This window comes from Bombina bombina, chromosome 4, assembly GCF_027579735.1.
Source record: "Bombina bombina isolate aBomBom1 chromosome 4, aBomBom1.pri, whole genome shotgun sequence".
NCBI classification, from domain to species: Eukaryota; Metazoa; Chordata; class Amphibia; order Anura; family Bombinatoridae; genus Bombina; species Bombina bombina.
In genome coordinates, this window is record NC_069502.1 from 304,814,579 (window position 1) to 304,835,227 (window position 20,649).

Consider the following 20,649-nt stretch of genomic DNA (forward strand, 5'->3'; position numbering starts at 1 on the left):
GGGAGCAGAAGATTAGGGGTTAATAACTTTAATACTGTGTTTGTGATGCGGGAGCGCCTTGATTTAGGGGTTAATAGGTAGTTTATGGGTGTTAGTGTACTTTTTAACACTTTAGTTATGAGTTTTATGTAACAGTTTTGTTGCGTAAAACTCATAACTACTTCTCTCAGATGGCGGTACGGATCTTGTCGTTATAGAGTGTAACGCATGCTTTTTAGCCTCACCGCAAAACTCTTAATAGCTGCCCTATAGAAGTCCCATGAAAAAACATAATTTTTACGAGTGCGGGACTGACTTTGCATCACAGGCTAAAAGGCTTGCGGTACAGCTATACCGACAAGACTCGTAATGGCTGCGTTGCTGTTTTAACACTGAAATTACTATTTTTTCAGTGTTAAAACACAAACACAAAACTTGTAATCTAGGTGTAAGAAAATAAGGTGTTGAATATTAAGAAAGTGAATGTACTGTGCAAAAAGTATACTATTATGCTATACGGATGTGCATGGGAGAAAAATCTCTTTTAGATTAATCATTTTTCATTTCAGTTTTGATTTGAAACATTTTTGCAATATACATAAATAAGGAAAATGCTTTTGGTAATGGGCATTACTATTTTTAGTATGCTGTGCCTCGTTCACTGGCATTCAAACCTTTTCAGAGAGCTGGTAGTGGTGTGTATTGCGTCAGGTAAGATAATTTGTGTCATACAAACTACCGCTGTCACTGAGAAGGTGTAGTGTTTGAATACTTGTGCACGATGCACTCACAGCATATGTGTGTATGCCTCTGAAACACAGTAATTACTTTTACTAGAAGCATTTTTGCTAATGGAAGTATATTTCATACATGTTTCTATTCAAAATTGAAATGTTCCCACACAAATTTCATTTTTTACCTTTCTATCCCTTTAATTTTTAATTTAAAGGGACAGTAAACATACAAAATAATGTTATATAATTCTGCACATAGTGCAGAATTATATAACATTATCTTAGCGGCAGCTTTATGAAACTAAAGCATTTCCTGATTTTTTTATTTCAAAGTCAGAATCCGCTCAAGGTTCTACTGAGCGGGTCTTGTTGTTAAAAAGCGCTTTGCGGGCGCGCTGCCTAGTCACAGCCCGCCCGGTTGCGCCATTTAAGTGAATGTAGCTTGCTCCCGCTCTGATCTGGTAGCGAGCTACATTCAAGTCAATGGCGCAAATCAGGAAATGCTTTAGTTTCATAAAGGTGCCGCTAAGATAATTTTAAATAATTCTGCACAATGTATGCTCTGTCTGAATCACAAAAGCATTTTGTTTGGGATTCATATCCCTTTAATGCTGTATTACTATATTTTAACTACATGTATTGTATCTTACACTTTGGCTATTTTGTTACTGCTTATCTAGAACAATTACACATTTGGATCACAGTGTGCTATTCTTGGGCCCGATCCGATATGCAGCGTCACCCGCAAAAGCCGGAAACGCCAAATTTTGCGCTGGTTTAGTATCACATATACGGCGTAACATAGAACTTACGCTCGTATATTTCACCCTTTGACCGTAGTTTTTTGGCCCATAGAGTGATATACCAAACCAGAGCAGTTTGGTATCCAATATACAGCGTAAGGACTTAAGTGGCAAAAATGGAGAAATCTTACTCCATTTTCACCTTGCCACAAATTGCATTCTAATCAGCCAATAGAATTACAGTAGCTTTTATTCTATTGGCTATTCAAATCAGCCAATAGAATTAAAGTAGCTCTCATCCGATTGGCTGATTTGAATTTGAAGGCTCAAATCAGCCAATAGGAATTCAAGGGATGCCATTTTTAATCGTGTACCTTGAATTCCTATTCAGTGTATGGCGGAGAACGTATGAAGAGGATCCTCCACGCTCCATGGCTCCGGTCTTCAGTTCCAGCGTCGCCGATCTTCAGTTCCAGCATCGCCGGTCTTCAGTTCCAGAGAGGACGGTCTTCAGCTCCGGTCTTCAACTCCTCCGCTCCGCACCAGCTTGTTCCTGGAAGAAGAAGAGGTCGCCGCCTGGAAGAAGACTTCTCCGCCTGGAACAGGACCTTCTCCGCCAGTCTTCAGGACAGGTAAGGACCACTTGGGGGTTAGACTTAGGTTTGTATAAGGGGGGATCGTGTGGGTTTTAGAGTAGGGGTTAATATATGTGGCGGCGGTGTAGGGTGATTAGAGTAGGGGTTAATATATTTAATGTAGCTGGCGGCGGTGTAGGGGGATCATATTAGGGGTTAATACATTTAAAATAGGTGGCAGCAGTGTAGGGGGATTAGATTAGGGGTTAATACAGTTAATATAGGTGGCGGCGGGGTAGGGGGCTCAGATTAGGGGTTAATATATATAATATAGGTGGCGGTGGTGTAGGGGGCTCAGATTAGGGGTTATACAGTTAATATAGGTGGCGGCGGGGTAGGGGGTTCAGATTAGGGGTTAATATATATAATATAGGTGGCGGCGGTGTAGGTGGCTCAGATTAGGGGGTAATGCCGTTAATATAGGTGGCGGCGGGGTAGGGGTCTCAGATTAGGGGTTAATATATATAATATAGGTGGCGGCGGTGTAGGGGGCTCAGATTAGGGGGTAATGCAGTTAATATAGGTGGCGGCGGGGTCCGGGAGCGGCGGCTTAGGGGTTAATACATTTATTGTTAGGAGTGAGAGGCAGGATTATGGATAGAGGGGTATACGTGTCGGGCTATTTTTGGGAGGCGTGTTAGACAGTAACGGGAGATTTAATATTTTAGTCAGTTTTTTTAGGCGGCGGCAGTTTCTAAAGTGCTGTAAGTCACTGGCGACTTCAGAAATTTGTACTTACGCTGATTTCTGGACATCGCTAGTTTGTCCGACTTACAGCACTTTAGCAACTGCCGGCGCCGTATATGTGATAGCTTGCTGTGCAAGCTGAAACTACGGGCGGCGCAAGGTTTCCACGCTTGCGCCGAAACCTGCGCCGTATATCGAATCGCGCCCCTTGTTTCCATAAAATCTGTTAAGATAATACCTTGCAAACACTCTATACTAAGTACTACTTGTCTGAATATTGAGTGATTGGTTATATAACTTAGCTAAAGCTTAATGGAGAAAAGTAAGAAACAGCTGAGCAAAACTGAATATTCAATTATTCATTGGTCTCAATTTGATTAATTGATACTCAGCAATATTCTCTATGAATTATAGCAAAGGGATCTCAGCTACAAGTTGCCTACCATACCAAAGTTACAAAACTACTTATTTTGATGCTTTGTTAAGACACGTCACTCGCCTCTTTTTGGTTGTACTTGATGGCCAACTTTAGACGGCTCAGGTTCATTCGCTCTTCTAGCAGTCCTCTTTTGTCCACAGGCTCATCACTGGACTGGTGATTCAGGATCACCTCAAGCTCCCTTGAGTTCCTCGCCTGGGCCAGCAAGTCTTTAGCAAACGTCTTACATTTCTGTGCTAGCTCTTCGTAATCATTCCTACAGGTTACAAAGACATAAGAACAAACACACATAAAATACATTAACATGCAGATAATAGATTGTGTTTAACCCCATAAACTGAAATAATTTACTTTTTATTTCATACTTTCCACTAATGCAGGGTTTTCAACTCAGCTGATTAGTAAACATGGTTATTAACCTGCTCTTACCCAAGGTAATCATGAAAATCTGGCTTTTTAGGGAGGCCTGAGGACAGGTTTGAAAACCCTGCACTAATGTAATCACTAAGCTGCTAGCAAATAGGATTAAAATACAGAAGTATTGGATTGCATTTTTGGAGGCGGAGCTAACCTCGGTACAGAGCGGTCCCACTTACAGAGAGCTCCGTACAAAACCTCAGATTGTGAGGGGTTATTGGGCAAATTACAGCCTTAAAACTGGACCCTAATCATCTCACACAGGGTGAGGACTACACCAAGCGAAACGATTAGAGAAAAGAGCCTCTGGACTGATCGGCTTGGCACAGCGGGACAGGCGCAGGTGCGGCCTAACGCAAATGAAAAGATGATCAAGTGGAGTGAAACGCTGAAGCACATCAGACATCCAGCTTTGAGGAGAACATTAATCCACGCCAACAATGAGCTGAAGACCGATAACAGACACACTGCAGGAGAATGAACCAGTGTGAACTGACACGAGCGAAAAAGGTCTGTAATCTTTGCTCTGCACTAAGACTTTCCAAGCCTATACACACGGCCAGGGTCACCATCAGGGGTGACAGACGTGACTCCAGTCAGGGGTCCCATGCTCTACAAGGGCCCGCCGGGCCCCCCACATACCCCCGCTACTTGCAGCAGCCAGCTGCACAAGAAATTTAGTAAGGCTGGGATCTTTACATGCTGCACGGCTGGAACTGGAAACGTTCCAGAGTGCCTTGCAGCATATATCCTCAAATCGGAGTGGGAGGGAGGAGTTCCCATCAGGACTAGATAGAGTCAAGGGGGCATATTTATCAATGTACGCTGTCGGCATTTATCATTGCACCAGCAGTTCTTGTGAACGGCTTGTGCAATGCCGCCACCTGCAGATTTGCAGCAAATCGGCCACTAGAAGGGGGTGTCAATCAACCCGATCGTATTCGGCCTCAGAGCAGGCATACAAGTTATGAAGGCTCACCGGAAACAAGGGGCATCAAGATCCATACAGTTATGTTAAACTGAGGTTGGGACACCTGCTTTGATCTGCTCTGCTGCCTGAACTTTCCCTGTCAGACACTAAAAGTCCTGGGCGGCAGGGCTTCTTCTTCCTGGTCTAACTTTGTTTGCTTATCTTACTGCTAATCAGGTCAGCTATGCAGGCTGCAACAAAATTATGAATATTTTACATATGTATGATGAATTATGGGCCTTATTGAGTTTTCTTTCAACAATTTTTAGAATATGGCCATCCTTTCATATCTAAAAAAGACATTAGTCATTTTTTTTGTCAAATTGTCAAATTGTGGATAGCTTTGTAATGCCATTGCCCACCAGTAACACAGTGAGAGACAGAGATCAGCTTATCCACCTATCAGCATTTGATTTAAAGAGACAGTGGCCTCTAGTTATCAAGGTCTGTCGGACCTGATCCGACAGTGCAGATCAGGTCCGGCAGACCTCACTGAATACGGCGAGCAATACGCTTGCAGGGGGGTTTCAATCAACCTGATCGTACTCGATCGGGTTGATTTCCGGCGATGTCTGTCTGCCTGCTCAGAGCAGGCGGACAGGTTATGGAGCAGTGGTCTTTGTGACTGCTGCTTCATAACTGCTGTTTCTGGCGAGCCTGCAGGCTCGCCAGAAACACAGGGCATCAAGCTCCATTCGGAGCTTGATACATATGCCCCAGTGTATTAAAGAAATGTCTCCTCTTCAATGTGTTCCCAATGATCTATTTTACCTGCTGGAGTATACAGCAAATTACATATTTAGATTTATTTTGTCATTTGAAATAGCTAATTTTGCCTATTGCATCTTCACTTATACTGAACATTTTGATACTTAAAGGGACACTCAAGTCAAAATTAAACTTTCATTATTCAGATAGAGCATGCAATTGTTAAAAAATTCCCAATTTACTTTCATTATATTTCATATTCAAACTTTTTGAGTCACCAGCTCCTACTGAGCATGTGCAAGAATAAACATGTATGCATTTGTGATTGGCTGATGGCTGTCACATGGTACTTGTATGCATTTGTGATTGACTGATGGCTGTCACATGGTACAGGGGGAGTGGAAATAGACATAATAGACATAACTTTTAAAATTGTCAGAAAAAAAATCTACTACTCATTTGAAGTTCAGGCTAAGTGCTATTGCATTGTCTTGTTATCTTGAATTTGTTGATTATGCAAATCTACTGTGTTGACTGGTCCTTTAAGTATTTTGTATGGAAAAGCTCAACTATTCATTTTCAGTTGTTCTCTCTAATAGTATACAGACACAGATAACATAAGGAGGCTTTGTGTGTGTGTGTGTGTGTGTATATATAAACAGTGATAATGTAAGGAGAGTTGATACACCTGCAAGCTCTTTGGTTCCAAAGAGCAAAACCAGCTAGCTCATAGTCAAAAATAATCGGGGGGGGGGCAGTCAAAGGTTTAGTCAGGGGCCCCAAAATTACTAGTGGTGGCCTTGCACATGGCACCCAAAACCACAAACATAAATAACTAGGCTGCAGAGAGCAGTAAGACTGCCATTACCCTGACTAAGGCTTTGCACCCACTAGAAACTCCAGCACTGGTTATAAAGACACTCTGCCTCACACGCTATTTCTCAAGCCCCAATAACAAAACTGATATAACATCACTGTATCAAAAAAGGGGATTAAAAAAAAAAAGAGAAAAAGGAGGCAGGAGAATTAGAGGACTGAAGCAGGTCAATTTGTGAAAAGCAAGTGGCAGGCACTAAATACCATCTAATCTTTTAACTTATAATGCGCTGACTAGAACACATATGAGTCCGCAGCAAAAGCTCACAGTTATCGGAACCAACTATCATCTTTCCCTCCCCACCTTATTCCTTTGAGCTGAATAATTGTGCAGTTCTGGATATACCCCTGGAAGAGATTTTGCAAAAAAAAAAAAACTAATTGAAACACAATATAATACCAAAATGAAAAACAAAACACAGACAGTGAAAGACTGCTTATCCCGCTCACAATTAAAAAAACAAAACACTCCTCCCCAGGGACTTAGGCTCCATCAACTCCTAAAATCCTGCTAACTTACAACCAACAACAACCCCCAATCAGGAGTTGCTCCTCCAGATAAAATCCCTCTTCCAGGAAGAATTCCAGACTACACTAACAGAAATCCAACATGATACTTTAGAAATTGGAGGCCACACCACGGAAATTGAAGAGAGGTTAGACAACGTAGTAGAGGAACTACCATATTTACAAAATACCATTCAAGACCAAGTCTTACAAATAAACAAACTCAAGGATCAACTTGAAGACTTCGAAAACCCCTCTAGGAGGTCCAACCTCTGCATACGCAACATGCTGGAGGCCTATACCAACCTCCCAGACATAATGGCTCAACTCTTTCAACAACTTCTCCCAGACATAGACAAGTCATTAGCGCTGTGGAATCTGTTGGCGCTCTACAAATAACCGATAATAATAATAATAATAATAATAATAATAATTCTAATGAACAGGGTTCACAGAGCCCTAACAAAGCCTCCACAGACATCCCAGCACAGGGACATAATAGTGAAATTACACTATTACCAAATAAAAGAACAACTATTAAAAGCAACAAGATCAACAACTTCAAGCCAATTCGAGGGCCACCAGATCCAAATATATTCTAATTTGACACCTATTACCCTCCACAAGTGAAGAGAACTGAAGCCAATTGTGACCATACTATCATCTGCACAAATAAAATATATATGGAATTTCCCATTTAAAGGGACACTGAACCCAAATTTTTTTTTTTTCGTGATTCAGATAGAGCATGCAGTTTTAAGCAACATTCTAATTTACTCCTATTATCAAATTTTCTTCCTTCTCTTGGTATCTTTATTTGAAATGCAAGAATGTAAGTTTAGATGCCGGCCCATTTTTGGTGAATAACCTGGGTTATTCTTGTTGATTGGTGAATAAATTCATCCACCAATAAAAAAGTGCTGTCCAGTGTCTGAAATAAAAAGAAGCTTTGATGCCTTCTTTTTCAAATAAAGATAGCAAGTGAACGAAGAAAAATTGATAATAGAAGTAAATTAGAAAGTTGCTTAAAATTGCATGCTCTATCTGAATCACAAAATTAAAAATTTGGGTTCAGTGTCCCTTTAAGCTTACCTACCAAAATAACACCTATTCCTGCTCATCGTTGGATGAAGGCCAAACACTGCTGAGAAGGCTACACTTACTAAAGGATGCTCACCCACCAACACCTCCAACCAAGCCACAATTGAAATCATTCCAAAAAGAGTGGACATCAGTCAGGAAACCTAAAAATGCCTAGGAAAGAAGATTCAGGTTCCAAAAGCCCGGAAAGGACTGAGCATACTAAATGATTTTGCTATTTAATTAGTTCCTTGCACAGGAACCTTAAACCCCCAACTCTTTTTCTCCATCCCTTCTACCACCCCTCATTCCCCTTCCCTGGTTCACAATTAGCAAAGTTGCTGAAACTCATTTATTAGATATATGTTCTTAAATTATAGAGAATTGTTTATTTTGCATGTACTGTTATATGTATTAATTTGTTTCACCCTTGAGCAATATGTATATACAGAATGGTTACACACGTACTCACCTTACAAACACTACAGAAGAATAAGTGACAGAAATGTGACACTTAAATTAGAGCTATGGCTAGACAAAAGAAACCCTCTACACAACTACTCGAACCAAAACCAGAAACTGCAGCGTATGGTAACACAAAACTTTCTCACAGAATTAGTCACCCGCCAACATTTCAGTAGCCATCTCAAATTAATATTGACTATAACAATTTATGACTACCATTAATATAATTTAAATAATAAGAGGTCTTCACTCTAACGTTAAACGATGAAAAGCACTGACAGAATATAAATCCCATGGGGCCCCCATTGTGCTACTAGAAGAGACTCACTTCACTAAATCCTGCACTCCCAAATACTGGGATAAAGCATATACCCACAACAATATCAGGCCAGTAGTAAAAATAAAACCACTGCGGAGTATCCAAACTCTTTCACAACTCACTCAACTTCACAGAGGAAGAGATCATTTCAGATACAGAGGGCAGATACCTTATAGTTAGAGGACTGATTCACAATACCCCAGTATTAATAGAAAATGTTTACGCACCAAACAAGAATCTCCTTTTATCGCTAGGCTAAGTCAACAGCTGACACATTGGAAGAAATACTGTATGATTATAGGGGGGACTTTAATTTGACCCTGGACGATGCCATAGACAGGTCCAATGAGATAAGAAAGACAGGGCAACACCATTACTCAACCCAAAAAATACTTAAAGAACTTCTTACTGGACCACACTTTAATTGACAGATGGAGAACATTAAACAAGGGGGAGAGAGACTATACCTACTACTCATCAGTACCCAACTCCTTTTCTAGAATTGATTATGTCTTACTAAGTCAGGTTTTGGTACCTCTCATTTCAAGGGCAAACATTTTAAACTGTACATGGTCCAATCACACAATGGTAGAAGTAGCCATTAAGGGAGTATATTTAACCCAAATAGATATAATTTACACAAATAGATTAACATCAGGTCAAGAGGTCAAATTGATATTTTTCCTTAACACTAGGTCCCCGGTAGGTCAAAATATTGAGGCTGATGTTAATCTATTTGTATACATTTTTATGGATACTCGATTTGACAATAAAATAAATAAATAAATAAAGAGAAAGTTAGGGTGACCTCTGTAGATAATGTTTCTGAGAGAGTTCTGAGAATTACTCTTTAACATTATTATGTTTACATTTATAGAACAGTAAAGTCTAACGTTAAAACTGCTTGTTTAACTTGATCAACATACCTCCGTTATTTATACATTAACACTGTTGTGTTTCCTTAATTTTTGTATGTGCAGTCTAATACAGGGTTAATTACAACATGTGTGACTTTAATTAATTGTTGCTCTTAAATAGACTGTTGGCAAACTAACTTCCTTAGCAGTGATCAAGTGCAGTAGTCCTGCATGAAACGCGTATGCTGTTTGCTTTTTTTATGATCATTCAATGCTTTTGTATGATCAGTGTATATCTGTTACCTGAATTATTGCTTTTATTGTGTACCTTTTTGCATAAACACTGATTTTTTATTATATTTGCTACAGAGGATTATTTCCAGTGCTGCCGAATCTTTTGTTGGTACTAAGGTACAGCATTCACCCGCAACTCAACCCTTCAAGAGAATTACCTAAAAACGGTATATAGGTGGTATTTACACCCTACACGAATATGCAAAACTGGAGGCACATCTAACAGCTTATGTTTTAGGAATTGTGGAGAGGAGGGAACTTATTTACATTCATGGTGGCATTGTAGTAAAATAAACCATATTTGGCAAAAGACAGCTAGACTCCTAAGCACTATATTTGAGAAAGATGGGATCATCAACCCAGAGCATGCACTTTTACATTTCCCAATACAGGGTTTCCTTCCAAGACACAATAAATTAATAGCCTTAATATGCACAGCAACGAGATCCAGTATTGCAACAGAACCCCCTAGTTTTCAGGTTAATAGAAAAAAAATAGAATATATATATATATATATCTCAAATGAGTAGCTCTGCCGCTGACCATCTATCCTCAAATGACCAATTCATAGACCTCTGGGAACCATGGATTATGTACTATGAAGCCAAACGTAGGGCCATTACTTAGAGATCCGGACCTAAGAGGCCATAGAGAGGGAGTGATTTATTTCTGCATTCTACTGTAAATATCTATAGCTTTAAGGCTTTCTGTAGTTATATAACACCAATATGGGATTAAATAAACATAGCAAAGTATATGTGAATGAGGCAACTTCACATAAAACATCTCAAGTGAAAAATGACTTAAACATGAAAGCATTTCAGGAAGAAATATAATTTATTGTTCATGTAATGTACTACATTTACACATTTGTCATACTACTTATTGTGTCATATTTTCTTCTTTGTATTGTCATGTTACAAGAATTCAATAAAATATTATCATTAAAAAAAAATACAGAAGTATTGGATAATAGGAATACAAACAAATGCCAAATCTCTCTGCAAGTCGCAGCTTTCAGCCATATTTGGAGCCGGAAATATTCATGTAATAGTGCAATACACAAATATTTTGATTTGCACAGAACTTTGTGTGTTGCACTATTATACGAAAAGAGCTGAATGCTGCAACCTGCCGCCAGATTCGGGTTTCATTTCTATAAATATATGTTTTTAATCGTTATGATATATTGAAAATGATCTTATTTGAGTCCATCTGTCTAAAATCGTAGTATTCATTAAAGCTGTAAATTAACATTAGACCCCACCACATATGGTGTTGCTTTCCTTCTCAATACTAAGAAGAGAATACACAACCACCTTACTTGTAGTTCAATAGCTATGCCTCATCATGTTTGAAAATACAACTAAGGGGCCGATTTACTATGCCCCAAATGGGGCCAACTTGCCCAGTTTCTGCACGGGCCTTCAGGCTTGCCGGAAACAGCAATTAAGAAGCAGTGGTCTTAAGACCGCTGCTCCTTAACTGGTCCGTCTGCTCTGAACGTCGGACAGCAAGCAACCCGATCAAATACGATCGGGTTGATTGACACCCCCTGCTAGCGGCCGATTGGCCGCAAATCTGCAGGGGCGGCTTTGCACAAGCAGTTCACAAGAACTGCTTGTGCAATGATAAATGCCAACAGCGTATGCTGTCGGCATTCATCGATGTCTGTGGGACATGATCCGCTGAGAAGATCATGTCGGACAGATCGATGATAAATCGGCCCCTAAATCTTTCTAGCATCATTTCAACCTTAATATCATGTAATGGAAAAGTGGTTTTGCAGTTTAAGCAAATACAGTGAGTTAACTTGTTGGAACTTATTCCACTATTATAACAGCAGAGTTATTTGATTTCTTGTTTGAAATAGTTCATTGGCATTATTACAACTGCCAATTCCAAAAAAGTTGCGACAGTATGGAAAATGCAAAAAACAAAAACAAAGAGTCATTTGAAAATTCAATTCACCCTGTACTAAATTGAAAACACATTATTAATACATTATTTGATGTTTTGCTTTGTGAATTTAATGTATTTTTGAAAATATCTAATCATTTCAAATCTAATGACTGCAACACGTTCCAATAAAGTTGGGACAGGGGCAATTTAGGACTAATATTGATGTGACAAGTTGAAATAACAAGGTGATGTGAAACAGGTGAGAAAATCGTGTAATGATAGTATATAAGGAGCCTCCAAAAAACGGCCTTGTCCTTCAAGAGCAAGGATGGGTCGAGGCTCGCCAATCTGCCAACAGATGTATCAGCGAATAATCCAACACTTTAAGAACAACATTCCCCAAAGACAAATCTGTAGGATTTGGGGCATTTCCCCTTCTACAGTGCACAATATAATGAAAAGATTCAAGGAATCCAGTCAAATCTCGGTACATAAAGGGCAAGACCGAAAACCACGTCTGAATGGGCATGATTTCCGATCCCTTAGACGTCACTGTCTGAAAAACCGTCATGAGTCTGTAATGGATATCCTGACATGGGCATGGGAATACTTTGGTAAAGCTTTGTCAGTCAACACCATTCGCCGCTGTTTCCACAGATGCAAGTTAAGGCTTTACTATGCAAAGCAGAAGTCATACATCAACACTGTCCAGAAGTGCTGCACAGTGTAATCATGTTTTGTTGTCCTATGAGTCAACATTTCAAATATCTTTTGGAAAAAACAGCCTTCGTGTTCTACGGACCATGCAAGCTGTTATCAGCGTAAGGCCCAAAAACCAGTGTCTGTCATGGTATGGGGGTCTGTCAGTGCCCATGGCTTGAGTAACTTTCACATCTGTGAGGGCACCATTAATGCAGAAAGATATGTATACATTTTGGAGCAACATATGCTGCTACCCAGACGTCGTCTTTTCCAGGGACGTTCCTGCATTTTCCAGCAGGACAATGCCAAACCATATTCTGCCTGGATTACAAGTGCATGGTTGCATAAGCAGAGAGTGCAGGTGCTAGCATGGCCTGCCTGCAGTCATGACCTGTCTCCGATTGAGAATGTTTGGCGCATTATGAAGCACAAAATAAGGCAACAAAGGCCCCATACAGTTGCGCAGATGAAGACATCAATAATGAATGAATTGGGAAAATTCTGCTTGCTAAATTTAACCAACTGGTGTCTTCAGTGCCCAAATGCTTAATAAGTGTTATTAAAAGAAAACGTAATGTTACACAGTGGTAAACAGTTGACTTTCACAATTTTTTGGAGTGTGTTGCAGTCATCAGATTTAAAATGAGTGTATATTTTCAAAAATACATTAAATTCACAAAGTAAAACATAAAATAATGTGTTAATAATGTGTTTTCAATATAGTACAGGGCAGAGGCGTATATAGAAGCCTCAGGGCCCCGGTGCAAGAATCCATGTAGGGTCCCTGGCCAAAAAAAACATGATTTTTTATATATTTACTTTTTTTGTAGAACAAAGGCAAAGAGAGGGTAGAAAAAAGGTGAGATAAAAGAGTAGAACATAGGTAAAGAGAGTGGGGGTGGAGAAAGGGAGAGAGAGGGAAAGTACAAGGGGAGAGAGAGAAAGAGAGAGAGAGAGAGAGAGAGAGAGAGAGTACAGAGAGAAAGAGAAGAATAAGAAAAGTAAGGAAGCTTTTAGTAAATTTGTACACTGACAAATGTGAAAGGGTATAAATCAGATACATTTTGATAGATTGTGTCGAAAGCAAGAAGTCACTTGTGGAAATGGAAGAAGCAGAGAAGGGGAAATAGCAGACCCTGGAGAACAGCCTCCCAAAGGAAAAGGTGACATATATGACATAGGATAGAGAGTGGATTAAGACCATTGGGAAATGATAACAGACACAGGTGAAAAACAATAAAGATGATAAAAAGAAGTTGAGAGAGATTAAAGGAATGTGGATATAAGTGAAGTGAGTAGTGGAATAGTTTAGTGACAATAAAGTCAGAGGTAAGGTATTGTGACAATAAAGTCAGAGTTAAGATATTGTGACAAAGTAAATGTGGGTTATTTGTGAGGTGCAGAGTCTCGTGCTAGCCAGTGAATATCTAACTTAAGAGGAACCTGTGACATATCCCAGACTCGGTCCCATTACATAACTGCCCCCAGCAGTCCCAAGCACGTTGTCCACAAACAAAAGCCACATCGACTGTTCGTACTCAGAGCTCCATCCCGGGTGCAATGCTTCGGTCATGTACCCAGGTAGTAATGAGTAGATCCCTTGTTTGGTAATTCTCAGTGGATTAGAAGTTTTCTGTATAGAGAGGCAGACACGGGCTCCTTGTATAATACAACTGGCAAGAGCTTCCTTAGTGCTCAGCGAGTCACAGGCTTCGTAGTTAGTGAATGGGTAGTGAGCTCCCGGTGTCTCCGGCTGCCACTGTGCCACGCAACACACCTCTCGCTGCCTGAACTTTTAAAAAAACTTGTGTGCCGTGCGTGCGCTTCCCCTAACAAAGGTGCGCGGGTGCACACACACTTTTAGAGGTCAGGTTAAACCTGCAGGATTCCCCAGAGTGGCCGACCTCAAGGGCACCGTCACAGTCGCGACCACAGTAGTTCCACCCATGGTACGGGGTGAATTGAATTTTTAAATTGCTCTCTTTGTTTGTTTTTTAGCATTTCCCATACTGTCCCAACTTTTTCAGAATTGGGGCTGTAAAATGAGAGGTTGAATGTTCCTGGTGCACATTACCCTTTCTGAAGCACTTTCTACTACTTGAAGGGATGTGTTATTGTCTTGTCCCCACTGGTTTTTACAGAAATCTTGTAATATTGAATGATGATAAATAGAATGTGTTATCAATGGAGTAACTACATTTTCCAGTAAATCACTTAGCCACATGCCACAAGGCTACATGGGAGAAAAAAATATTTCATGAAGAATAAAGCTTAAAAAAAAAAAAATTCTCAAAATAAGTTTAACAAATCATCTAAAGATTATTTTAAATGTCCTCACCTGAATTCCACCTCAACAAGACTTAGCTCTTTTAAGTCAGCGCTGAGTTCAAAAGCTCTTAAGATTGGATCCTCCTCTGTCAACATAATAAGTGCTGGACTGGCCAAACATCGATAAATATCAAGACGAAACCTTTCACAGAAAAGTGAGAATTATTTTTTTTGTGTAGATTTTTGATTGCAAATTATTATTAAGTCAAAGCTACATGGTATTGTGATGTGAATATCGGCCAACAAATTATACTTTTTATACTAACCTGGAGTGTCTGAGACTGTCCTTCTTGTTCTTAGCAGTACATAAAGTGCACTCACAACCCACTGCATGGGGCTTTGGGAGGGACACATCCTGTTTTAAAAGCATTGTAAGAATTTCATAATTGTTCCTGTGAGCAGCCAAAATAACTGGGGCCACATCCATGGTCGTGGAATACTCTGGGTTCTGTATACGCTCCATGAGTTTCTGAAACAGCAACAATAAAAGATTTAAGCTCCATCTATAGTGAATGCTAATTAACGGGAAGTACAGAATCAAATCAATATTTAATGAAGAATATTATATAATATTGACATGTTTTTTTCATGTGTTATAAAACAGCACTACAGGACTTATGCATGAAATGTTGGGACATTTGTTATAATGGTATTTCGTAATCAAATGTGTCAGATGGGCAAAAAGAGGAAATAATATTAATATTCTCTGAGACATTGAATTATCTTAATGGAAAATTAAACAAGGACATATACAAGGAGAAGCTATCTGTTCTAAGTGCTGATGAGAAAACAATTAAAAAGAGTTTTACATCTTAGGAACTTCAAGCCTAAATAATGTATAGGTTTACCCTATGAACCTGGTAGTTTCTAAAGAATTAGTCTTAAATGGCACAGTTGGCAAACCTATGACACAAGTGGCCAAGGTGGCACTCAGGACAAATTTGTTGGCACTCTGTTGCTGGGCTAACTACATACAGTTTGGTTTCACTAATTGTGGTGCCGAAGAAATTATTATTATATAAATCCATGTATACACGGAATAAAGTTTTTTGGTTGACACAGAGATCCTAAGACCAGTGAGAGCTTATTGCTACGAATTTTACATTTCCTACAGCACCCTGGCAGTTGGTCACAAATAGTGAGAGTGCATACACACCTTCTATTTTATTTATATATATATATACTCCAAAGAAATAACTTGCACGCGGTTTCTTCAATAAAGATGTTACCACTTTATTCACATATTGTGGTACACTTCACACCCAAAAACATCCAACATTTCGGTCCTCCACCTGGGACCTTTATCAAGTATGGAGACTGCACCGGCCATTGTTACCTTACAGGGAGTGTAAGGTTGTGTAAGATATATATATATCCATATGAAAAATAGAGGCACTCAAAGGTCTTTTTATAGTTGATTCTTTATTTATTCAGCAAAAAATAACATAATTCAGGTCGACGTTTCGGCTCCACAATTGAGCCTTTTTCCAGACAATCTTACGGCTAGATTATGAGTTTTGTCTGTAAAAACTTGCGGAGCTAACGCTCCTTTTTTTTCTAGCGCTTACTTTAAACAACGCTGGTATTACAAGTTTTCTGAATGGCTGCGTTAGCCTCAGAAAAGTGAGCGTTGAGCAAAATTTAGCTCCACTTCTCACCTTAATACCAGCATTGCTTACGGTAGCGGTAAGATGGAAAAACGTGCTCTTGCATGATTTCCCCATAGTATACAATGGGGCTGAGCTGGCTGAATAAAAACCTAACACCTTCAAAAAAGCAGCGTTTAACTCCTAACGCAGCCCCATTGTTTCCTATGGGGAAACACTTTCTAAGTCTACACCTAACACCCTAACATGAACCCCGAGTCTAAACACCCCTAACCTTACACTTATTAACCTCTAATCTGCCGCCCCCAACATCGTCGCCACCTGCATTATATTATTAACCCCTAATCTGCCGCTCCGGACACCGCCGCCACCTACATTATCCCTATGAACCCCTAATCTGCTGCCCCCAACATCGCCGACACCTACATTATATTTATTAGCCCCTAATCTGCCCCCCCAACATCGCCGCCACCTACCTACACTTATTAACCCCTAATCTGCCGACCGGACATCGCCGCCACTATAATAAATGTATTAACCCCTAAACCGACGCAATCCCGCCTCGCAAACACTATAATGCATTTTATTAACCCCTAATCTGCCCCCCCAACGTTGCTGCCACCTACCTACAATTATTAACATACAAAGAGAGAAGCGCTCTACCAGGAACGAACAACAGCTCAGTGGCTTGTTCTATGGCGATTTACCACCCGGAAGCAGCCTCTTTTAGACCAGTGTGCTTTTCACAGAAGAAAACTTTCCTGAAGTATATCAGTCTGATCCCGCCAAGTAAGGTCAGTCCAGCCCCGAAATACCAGGCAATTCTCCTCTGAACAAGGAACATGACAACCCCAGACGATCGTTTCGGCCTCCTATGGGCCTCGTCAGTGAGGTGCAGCCACATTCCTCTAAGCACACTGGGCAAGGAGTCCACGTCTGGTTTCCCCCATCACCCATAGGGAGACTTCCCCAGGGTCATAATAATTTGCATACAAAGAGAGAAGCGCTCTACCAGGAACGAACAACAGCTCAGTGGCTTGTTCTATGGCGATTTACCACCCGGAAGCAGCCTCTTTTAGACCAGTGTGCTTTTCACAGAAGAAAACTTTACTGAAGTATATCAGTCTGATCCCGCCAAGTAAGGTCAGTCCAGCCCCGAAATACCAGGCAATTCTCCTCTGAACAAGGAACATGACAACCCCAGACGATCGTTTCGGCCTCCTATGGGCCTCGTCAGTGAGGTGCAGCCACATTCCTCTAAGCACACTGGGCAAGGAGTCCACGTCTGGTTTCCCCCATCACCCATAGGGAGACTTCCCCAGGGTCATAATAATTTGCATACAAAGAGAGAAGCGCTCTACCAGGAACGAACAACAGCTCAGTGGCTTGTTCTATGGCGATTTACCACCCGGAAGCAGCCTCTTTTAGACCAGTGTGCTTTTCACAGAAGAAAACTTTCCTGAAGTATATCAGTCTGATCCCGCCAAGTAAGGTCAGTCCAGCCCCGAAATACCAGGCAATTCTCCTCTGAACAAGGAACATGACAACCCCAGACGATCGTTTCGGCCTCCTATGGGCCTCGTCAGTGAGGTGCAGCCACATTCCTCTAAGCACACTGGGCAAGGAGTCCACATCTGGTTTCCCCCATCACCCATAGGGAGACTTCCCCAGGGTCATAATAATTTGCATACAAAGAGAGAAGCGCTCTACCAGGAACGAACAACAGCTCAGTGGCTTGTTCTATGGCGATTTACCACCCGGAAGCAGCCTCTTTTAGACCAGTGTGCTTTTCACAGAAGAAAACTTTCCTGAAGTATATCAGTCTGATCCCGCCAAGTAAGGTCAGTCCAGCCCCGAAATACCAGGCAATTCTCCTCTGAACAAGGAACATGACAACCCCAGACGATCGTTTCGGCCTCCTATGGGCCTCGTCAGTGAGGTGCAGCCACATTCCTCTAAGCACACTGGGCAAGGAGTCCACGTCTGGTTTCCCCCATCACCCATAGGGAGACTTCCCCAGGGTCATAATAATTTGCATACAAAGAGAGAAGCGCTCTACCAGGAACGAACAACAGCTCAGTGGCTTGTTCTATGGCGATTTACCACCCGGAAGCAGCCTCTTTTAGACCAGTGTGCTTTTCACAGAAGAAAACTTTCCTGAAGTATATCAGTCTGATCCCGCCAAGTAAGGTCAGTCCAGCCCCGAAATACCAGGCAATTCTCCTCTGAACAAGGAACATGACAACCCCAGACGATCGTTTCGGCCTCCTATGGGCCTCGTCAGTGAGGTGCAGCCACATTCCTCTAAGCACACTGGGCAAGGAGTCCACGTCTGGTTTCCCCCATCACCCATAGGGAGACTTCCCCAGGGTCATAATAATTTGCATACAAAGAGAGAAGCGCTCTACCAGGAACGAACAACAGCTCTGTGGCTTGTTCTATGGCGATTTACCACCCGGAAGCAGCCTCTTTTAGACCAGTGTGCTTTTCACAGAAGAAAACTTTCCTGAAGTATATCAGTCTGATCCCGCCAAGTAAGGTCAGTCCAGCCCCGAAATACCAGGCAATTCTCCTCTGAACAAGGAACATGACAACCCCAGACGATCGTTTCGGCCTCCTATGGGCCTCGTCAGTGAGGTGCAGCCACATTCCTCTAAGCACACTGGGCAAGGAGTCCACGTCTGGTTTCCCCCATCACCCATAGGGAGACTTACCCAGGGTCATAATAATTTGCATACAAAGAGAGAAGCGCTCTACCAGGAACGAACAACAGCTCAGTGGCTTGTTCTATGGCGATTTACCACCCGGAAGCAGCCTCTTTTAGACCAGTGTGCTTTTCACAGAAGAAAACTTTCCTGAAGTATATCAGTCTGATCCCGCCAAGTAAGGTCAGTCCAGCCCCGAAATACCAGGCAATTCTCCTCTGAACAAGGAACATGACAACCCCAGACGATCGTTTCGGCCTCCTATGGGCCTCGTCAGTGAGGTGCAGCCACATTCCTCTAAGCACACTGGGCAAGGAGTCCACGTCTGGTTTCCCCCATCACCCATAGGGAGACTTCCCCAGGGTCATAATAATTTGCATACAAAGAGAGAAGCGCTCTACCAGGAACGAACAACAGCTCAGTGGCTTGTTCTATGGCGATTTACCACCCGGAAGCAGCCTCTTTTAGACCAGTGTGCTTTTCACAGAAGAAAACTTTCCTGAAGTATATCAGTCTGATCCCGCCAAGTAAGGTCAGTCCAGCCCCGAAATACCAGGCAATTCTCCTCTGAACAAGGAACATGACAACCCCAGACGATCGTTTCGGCCTCCTATGGGCCTCGTCAGTGAGGTGCAGCCACATTCCTCTAAGCACACTGGGCAAGGAGTCCACGTCTGGTTTCCCCCATCACCCATAGGGAGACTTCCCCAGGGTCATAATAATTTGCATACAAAGAGAGAAGCGCTCTACCAGGAACGAACAACAGCTCAGTGGCTTGTTCTATGGCGATTTACCACCCGGAAGCAGCCTCTTTTAGACCAGTGTGCTTTTCACAGAAGAAAACTTTACTGAAGTATATCAGTCTGATCCCGCCAAGTAAGGTCAGTCCAGCCCCGAAATACCAGGCAATTCTCCTCTGAACAAGGAACATGACAACCCCAGACGATCGTTTCGGCCTCCTATGGGCCTCGTCAGTGAGGTGCAGCCACATTCCTCTAAGCACACTGGGCAAGGAGTCCACGTCTGGTTTCCCCCATCTTTTTATTTATGCAAATTATGACACTTAGGGAAGTCTCCCTAAGTGTGATGCGGGAATCCAGACGTGGACCCGTTGCTCAGTGTGCCTAGAGGGATATGGCAGCACCTCACTGACGAGGCCCACAATAGGCCGAAACGTACATCTGGGGTTTTGCTGTTTCTCTTGTTCAGAGAGGGATTGCCTGGTATTTCGGGGCTGGACTGTACTGTGAAGTCAGGATCAGACTGATATGCTACAGGAAAGTTCTTCTCTGTGAAAGGCACATATTGAGCAAAAAGAGGCTGCTTCTAGGGTGGTAACTAGCCATAGAACAAGCTATTATGCTATTGTTCGTTCCCAGGTTGAGCGCTTCTCTCTCTTTTTATTTATGCAAATTATGACACTTAGGGAAGTCTCCCTAAGTGTGATGCGGGAATCCAGACGTGGACCCGTTGCTCAGTGTGCCTAGAGGGATATGGCTGCACCTCACTGACGAGGCCCACAATAGGCCGAAACGTACGTCTGGGGTTTTGCTGTTTCTCTTGTTCAGAGAGGGATTGCCTGGTATTTCGGGGCTGGACTGTACTGTCAAGTCAGGATCAGACTGATATGCTACAGGAAAGTTCTTCTCTGTGAAAGGCACATATTGAGCAAAAAGGGGCTGCTTCTAGGGTGGT

At 41.7% G+C, this 20,649-nt stretch overlaps 1 protein-coding gene across 1 annotated transcript in view; it reads right to left on the minus strand.

The window, feature by feature from the left end:
* Positions 1 to 20,649, minus strand: part of TRPC1 (transient receptor potential cation channel subfamily C member 1) — a 174,785-nt gene that overhangs the window by 135,588 nt on the left and 18,548 nt on the right. Inside the window, exons 4-6 of the mRNA XM_053709004.1 lie at positions 14,909 to 15,111; positions 14,653 to 14,784; positions 3,278 to 3,473 (exon numbers count right to left, since the gene is read on the minus strand). Of these exons, the coding sequence (XP_053564979.1) occupies positions 3,278 to 3,473; positions 14,653 to 14,784; positions 14,909 to 15,111 (531 nt within the window). The remainder of the gene's footprint in view (positions 1 to 3,277; positions 3,474 to 14,652; positions 14,785 to 14,908; positions 15,112 to 20,649) is intronic.